The 7,369-nt window shown below is 44.6% G+C and overlaps 1 protein-coding gene across 1 annotated transcript; it reads right to left on the bottom strand.

Annotated features, from left to right (window-relative positions):
* Positions 1 to 4,310: 4,310 nt before the first annotated feature.
* LOC123139606 (bidirectional sugar transporter SWEET13) lies at positions 4,311 to 6,507 on the bottom strand. Its single transcript, XM_044559363.1, has 5 exons — positions 6,291 to 6,507; positions 5,509 to 5,545; positions 5,035 to 5,407; positions 4,818 to 4,937; positions 4,311 to 4,714 (listed from the first exon to the last, which is right to left on the bottom strand). Exons 1-5 carry the CDS (start codon positions 6,340 to 6,342, stop codon positions 4,439 to 4,441), a joined length of 858 nt encoding a protein of 285 aa, XP_044415298.1. The 5' UTR covers positions 6,343 to 6,507; the 3' UTR covers positions 4,311 to 4,438.
* Positions 6,508 to 7,369: the final 862 nt, after the last annotated feature.

The raw sequence follows: 7,369 nt of genomic DNA, 5'->3' as shown, positions 1-7,369 counted from the left end.
AGGGGGTTAATCATAAGTAGGAGGCTTGTTCAAGTAAGAACATCACCTAAGCACCGGTCCACCCAAATATTAAATTATCAAAGTAGCGAACACGAACCAAACCAACATGATGAAAGTGACCAATTGTATACACTATACGTCATACATGATACATTAAACTCGGATCGGCTCGGAGAGTACCCGCGAGTGATACACTGTGGCGGAATGACATGCTAAGTAGAGACCACCTAGGAGAGAGGTGGGCATGGGCCCTGGTCAGTGTCTGCGGTTATTTCATAGTAACATGCTTAATGATTTCGGTGTATTTGATACTGCCACTAGCATATACGCACTAACCGCTATGCTGCATAACGGTTTCTGGGGCCCTCTGCATCGTACGTTCTTCCCAAAAGCTCTGTAAGATGTCACAGTTGAGCGGCACGTGCCCGGGTGCGAAGCATGCATGGATGCAAGGTGGGCTTGGTCCCGGCCATCCTCGCAATGCGTAGGAGTGCTTAGGGCAATCGGCCCATGAACCCTTCGTGTTTAGGATGTAGACCGGCGTGCTGACCTCTCTGTAGAGTCTAGGTAGGACTACGGCGTGTCGATTATCCGAGGCCGGGCATTACCCACACAAGTGTGTCTGGCCAGAGGTAATCGAGCATATCAGGTTATGTGGTGCACTCCTGCAGAGGAAGTTAAACTATATGAATAGCCATGTCCACGAAAATAATATGACTTGGAGTTGTATCCCGAACTTCTACAACTAAAACCGTATACTTGGTAAAACACACCCCTGATAACAAACAGATAAACTCGGAGATATCTTTCTCACAACATGACGAGGAGAGGATCTCTGGGTAGGATTATAGCTATATATATGCACAAGATGATACCATATACACTCCTCTCTTCTATTACTGAAAGATGTAGTCTTCGATAGGATGAGCTTCTCCCACTTATTCTGTTATTTTGTAGTTTAGTACATAGAAATGACCCCACTCCTTTGATACCGATGCATATCTAGTATAGATTTGATGTAAGTCTTGGGAGTGCTTTGGATGAGTACTCACCATTGCTTTGCTACCCTTTTCATTTGACTCGGTTGCTGCAATAGATGGTAACACCAAGGATGCAGGTTACCCCGATGGTGTGTACTATGTGGAGACCGACGACCAGGAGTAGTCTGGTGGTCCCATGCAGGAGGCCTTGCCTTTCGATCTAGTGTCGTTGTTTTGCTTAGCCTTCTTAAGGCAGAACTTTAATTACTATGTCTGTATCAAATATTTGCTTCCATGACTGATGTATTATGGGTCCTCGTGGGCCTGGCTTGTAATATAAAGATTTTTGTTTATATTTGTGTTGTAGAGTTGTCCTATTTATCCCATTGATTCATCACGTGTGCGAATACACGGTCATCCATTGATCCTTAGAATTTATCATTTCGGCTCAGACATCATTCCAGATATGAGCTAGTTCTTGACCAATCAAGTTTTGATTGGTTATATGCCTCTAAATCTATTCAACTTAATCATCCTTAATTAGAGCATCTGCGTCTGGTCCCCCGATTCAGAAATCGCAATCCCTTTGTATTTTATACTTCAAACTATTCAGATGTTTCTAAAATCTGATGCATTTGCATTCGTTCCTCTTCTAGTTGAGTATGGATACTCACATCAGATCCTTTGTGGGCCGCCAGATCCTTTGGTGGATTATTATTCGACCGTTCATGCATATTCTAAACACTTGAGTTCTTCCCTTGATACAAATTACCTTTGACGAGTCACATCGTCTACTTTGACTTCGGTACTCCGCTTTCTAAGTTGAATCCCTTGCTTCAGTTGTTTGTTGAATTGTTTCTGTGAACCCAAAATTTTCATAGGTCATACTCTTCTGGTATTTCGCCAGGTAAATTTTCAGACTCAAAACTTTTTTAGCAGACCAATGAATGAGAATTTGTGCATTGGAGAAGTGGGAGGCGACCTTGAACCTTTGTGTTCATGCCCATGGACACGATGTAGATCTTATCAAGGAAGATTCTCGTAAAAATAACCGCCCCCTCGGTATAAATTCATGTTGTATCTGTGATTTGGTCGTTTGCAATCATGGTTCCAACAATGTTGTTCTCCATTGATTCCATTTTCCAGACAAGTTAAAGCACTTTTCTTCCGCATGTCAATACACCAGTCCAACCTCTGTTCTGATCTAACTTCGAGTATTACCCTCTGGTATCTCGAGAATATCACGAAACTTCATTACTTCCTATGAGTTCTTCATCAAGTATTACTCTCACGATTTCAGTTTTCTCCCAAATTCTGCGTTGGTTGCCGCTTGAGGACACCGATAAGTGAAACGAGTCCACAATGCGGTTCAATGACTCTTAATAATCTTTGTTGCTACGATTTTCTACTCAATCATGTCATTTCCCAGCCGATTGGCTACACCATCGTCCTCATGCAAAAGCTTGACCTTGCTACCTAGTTCTTCATCCCCAGAACACAATTCCCACATTGTGTTAAGCTTACGTCGAGCTTTCCACATCATATTGTTTGTCTTGAAAGACAACTCTGATTCTGAGATTGCATCTTATCTATGGTTACAATAGCCTTTCGCTTCACCACCCCTTTTGCTTGATGCCATCGCTGATCGATTACATCTTCATGAAACCTCTCGACAAAATGAGGTGTGATCATCATCAACATTTTGACTTCTTCCAAGATCTGAATGGAATTCATGATGAGAAATGTTATCCTTGTCCCTCGAATATTGTGTTGTCATCGACAACATCCATGTCTTTCCATCCAACACATACTTGGTCGTGTTTTTGTTATACCTTGAGTTCCTTGCTATTTCTAAAATTGTTCCTTGTGTATTTCTTGTGATCTTCAAACCCAACCATTACTTGAAACATCATATTATTGCTACCCCGAAGCATGACTGTGGTAATCCGAATATCAACAAGAACATTGGAAGCACAATGCTAAATTTTTCTTGATCAATTATCCAAACTCCGTAAACTGGTAAAACGGCATTAGTTTCCTTGCCCTTCATCTGAATGGTTATGTACTTGATGTCCTGACAGGTATATCAATGTTCTGTTTGTCCTTGGGAAAGATATACTTCTAATACTTGGCACTGACATACTACCCCCACTGTAACAGCTCCATCAACTACGGCCAAAGGTAACTCGTGGTAAAACATTTGCCGAGTGCCTTGTGGGCCGAGTGTTTTTATTATGCGTGCGAAGTACCTTGAGTGTGCCGAGTGAATTATTTAAGGTGCTCGGCGTATTGGGTTGTATGCCGAGTCCCGTATATATATATGAAGTGTTTTCTAGGGGTATTTGGCATACTGAGCTGTATGACGAGCACCCCGTGAAATAACACTCGACATGGGCATGTGCAGCTTTTATTACGCTCGACATATGTAGTTTTTCCTGCAGTGCATAGAGCAAATTCCTCCCAAGAAACTCCGGATGGGTTACAATACTCCCACCTGCACTCCACACTTAAAATCTATGAAGCCCCCTAGATTTGGAGCCTCCTGGTGCAATAAGGGCCTGTAATGATATGTGTCCTTGTTTGTGGTTCATGCTGGTTTTTATTTAATTTTTCTTTTCTTTATTTCATTGTTTATCTTTTCACATTTAACTCATGAATACTTATTGACAACTGTGAACATTTAAAAATTCTGAACATATTTACAAATCATTAAACATTTTTAAATCAATCAACATATTTTTAACTCTTGTATATTTTCAATGTTTCGGAACATTTTATAAAGTTTGCAAACTTTTTTAAATAGTTTTGTAAATAATTTCTGAAATCCATGAATATTTTAGAAATTCCCAAATGTTTTTCAAAAAATCATGGGTTTTTTAGTGTGTGACATTTTTAAAAAATCAAAGATTTTTCTAAAATCTGTAAACATGTTTTGATTTAACTAAAGATTTCATATAAAAAATATCCAGATTTTTATAAGATAAAAGTAGAGTGGGCGAAAAAAATGCTAAGCAGGCAAGTGGAGCGCGCAGGGAGCCGAGATGAGCGAGCGAGAGATTTGTGGGCCAACTCATGTGAACGTATAGCAACAATTTCATGGTTTCAACATGAATATGAGCTCTCAAGGAAGTCATGCCCCGACCAGCGGCTCACACCAAAGCCGAAATGTGTAAGGACTAAGGACACTACAACCCTGCACCGAATAACTCCAATCTCCTCTCAGAACAAATGTCGTCTCTAGTAGCACACCAGATATACTACAAATGAAAAAAAAACACCATAACATATTTAAAACCCTGTCGGCGCAAATAAAATCAAAACGAAACAACGGATTGCAATAACCTCTAATTATCAAGGACGCGGTGAAAGCAATGTTTTTTTTACGGTTGGTGAAAGCAGCGGTAGCAGCTATTAAATAGCTTATGCCTCATGCATGAGGCAAGCCTGCATGCGTGAATTTACACCACATCGACAAAGCGGGCAGAGTCCAGCGCCATCACTTGTTGCCCCGGCGCCGCCGGGACGGCTTTGACCATCTCGGTCACCGGGCGAACCACAGCGCCAGAGCTCTTTTCGATCATGCCAACGTTGATCACCACCACCTGCTCCTCCGCCGGCATCTTCAACCCCTCTTTCCCCTCCTTCAGATCGCTCACCACCGGCGTCGCGTTCATGTAGAACATGTAGACGACCATTTGGATCATCCCGAAGGTGAAGCCAAGGATGTTTGGGAGCTGCAAACAAAAAGTTAATTGCCACTCGTCATTGCTCATGCTTGCGAATAGAATGCGTATCGATCGGCAAATTAATAGAAGGGCTGGATGATGTTTAAATTACCGCCACGTATTTGTCCTTGATGAGCAGGCCGTAGAGGAACCAGTCAACGGCGCTGAGGGTGAGCGTGAGGGAGAGGGAGAAGGGCATGTACTCCACACTCTTGGTCTTGATGACTCGTCCCTGGGGAAAGGAACACATCAAGTTAGTTGACACACGTACAAGAGGTCCCGCCATGCATGAGCTCGAGTAGGAGGTTTGTGGGTCAAAAAGGGCTCACAATGATGCTGAGTGGGGCAACGAAGACGCAGACGGAGAAGCCGACGCAGATCCAGCCGAGCGAGACGACGCGTGTCTCGCCGTGGAAGGCGAAGAGGGTGAGGAGGAAGATGAGCCCGAAGCCGGCGATGTTGAGGAGAACGACGATCTTGGCTGTGAAAATCTTGGCCTTCCTGGGGGCGTAGACGAGGTACATGACGATGTAGACGGTCTCAATGACGCAGCCGGCAGCGTTGATGCTGATAAGGAGGCCCTCACCGGTCTTGACCAGTGCGTAGAATATCCACAGCATCGCGCTGAACAGGGCCACGACGTAGGGCACCGACTGGAACCCCTCCGTGGATTTGCTCTTGAAGATCCGGTAGAATGTTGGTCTAACATTTTGTTTTTTTGAATACATTGGTTAGTTATTATGGGGGAACATATTGATTAACATGATCAAATGAAACAAAAACCAATATGGACAGTTGCTTACATCGGGGCCAGGAGGCTCGAGAAAGAGATCACGTTGCCTGCAAAGTTTAGCAAAGTTAGCGATGAGCTGTGATAATTGTATGACACATTTACATCTTTCTTTTATGCGCTTTATCCTTTTCGAAAAAACATAAGCAATTTGCTTTGTTGTTGTTTCTTTTTGGGTTTTTTGGCGCACCGAGCTACATGTCACTAGAGCTAGTACCAGACTACACATCAATTAATCAATCAGTGGCAAAGATAAGACATATAGATAGACGCTGCAAAAGGGTGATCTCAAACGACACAAAGTAGTCTACTAGTACTGCACTAATAAATAGTAGCTGTAACCAAGGTTTTGGTTACCGGTCGAAATTTCGAGATTTCCCATGGTTACCGCGTATTTCCGTGCCCCTCGGTAAATCCACGTACCAAGCAAAAAATACCAGTTTTTTTAATTTTTTTAATTTAAACACTCGATTTGTAGTAAAGTTCGTAGGATCTAACTAATGCCATGAGAGTTGGTTCTGGCGTGTTGGTAGTAACCTAGTTCCTGTTTTGAGAGGTTTATGGTTCAAATATTCATTCATTAACTTATTTGAATTCAAAAATCAACTATAAAATTCGTTCGAAATATCCTCGGTATTTATCGATATTTCTTGGTAATCGTGGTAACCGCGTTTACCAGTCCCCCTCGGTAAAAATGCCTCATTCGGTTACCAAAACCTTGGCTGTAACTAAGAAACTATGATAATACAAGGGGTGATTGTTCGACATCTGTTGTTCGCGGTGAGAATAATATACCTAGTAGGCCGAAGGCGAATGCCCAAGGGTGCTCCATGGATAGGCCACCCATTGTGATACAAAGATGTATAACAGTGAGGTGGATGCGAACTTGGTATAACAGTGGGGCGAGAGATTGTTTTTGCTCGTCTCGCTCTCTCTAACCCTAAACTCCTGGTGGAGAGAAGGGAGAGGTCTGGAGAGGAGAGCTCTCTAAGTTGGTTGAAACTCTTAGCCTGAGTTGTAAGGTTGGTAATGGGGTGCTTTATATAGGCAGGAAGACATGACTGCCTTGGCGTATGCAAGCTGTCCAATCACACATATGCCACATAAAATTAATGATTGGCTTTCTAGAAAAAAAAGGTTTCCAGCGCCGCCAGAGAAGTGCGAACCAAATGATACCTTTCAACTCGGAGGACTCTTCAGACCCTTAGTTCATCGAATTTTCCAAATGAGATGTCTTACAGGAATAGATAATAAAGTTTAGAAAAAAGTCCATTTTACTACCCTGAATAAAGTGGGTGGTTCACTTTACCCCCTAATCTATTTTTCCGCTTCTTTTACCCCCCAAACAAACCCAAACCGGACAAAACACCCCCCCCCCGGCTGGTTTTTCTCCACCAGCTGCTGATGTGGCACTAGTCAATGGCGGTTTTGACCTGGGTGGGGCCCCCTTGTCAGGTTTCTCTCTCTCTCTCTCTCTCTCTCTCTCTCTCTCTCACACCAACCGAAGGGACAGGCAGAGCGCCTAAAGCGAGCGGAGGCTGTAGGCGTCGCCACGCCTATGGCGACAGGGAAGTGGCCGGGCGCGGCGCGGCCATGCGCGGGCAAGCACGCAGACGAGCGCGCGTGGAGGCACGGCCGAGCGCAGCGGCCACGGGGATGCGGTAGGGGCGGCGAGGGGCTGCGGGGCAGGACGGACGGCGGGCGATCTGAGCGGCGCGGCGAGGAGTGGGCAGCCGCGGGGGTTCGGGCACGGCCCGGCGTCGGCGTGGGAGGGGAAGGGGCGGCTGGGCACCGACCGATGTGGGCAGGCGGCTGCGGTCAGCGACGTCGCGGGCTAGGCGAGCGCGCAGACGGGGCGCAACGGCGCGGCAGCA

Source organism: Triticum aestivum, chromosome 6B, assembly GCF_018294505.1.
Source record: "Triticum aestivum cultivar Chinese Spring chromosome 6B, IWGSC CS RefSeq v2.1, whole genome shotgun sequence".
Lineage (NCBI taxonomy): Eukaryota > Viridiplantae > Streptophyta > Magnoliopsida > Poales > Poaceae > Triticum > Triticum aestivum.
Note: the sequence above shows the minus strand (reverse complement) of the source record. Positions and strands in the feature narration are given on the sequence as shown.

Excerpts from the sequence above, each read along its gene's own strand:
- LOC123139606 (XM_044559363.1), bottom strand. The coding sequence starts at position 6,342 with ATGGGTGGCCTATCCATGGAGCACCCTTGGGCATTCGCCTTCGGCCTA. Across the intron at positions 5,546-6,290 it reads ATTCGCCTTCGGCCTACTAG|GCAACGTGATCTCTTTCTCG; the intron begins GTATATTATTCT and ends TAAACTTTGCAG. Across the intron at positions 5,408-5,508 it reads TCGAGCCTCCTGGCCCCGAT|ACCAACATTCTACCGGATCT; the intron begins GTAAGCAACTGT and ends ACAAAATGTTAG.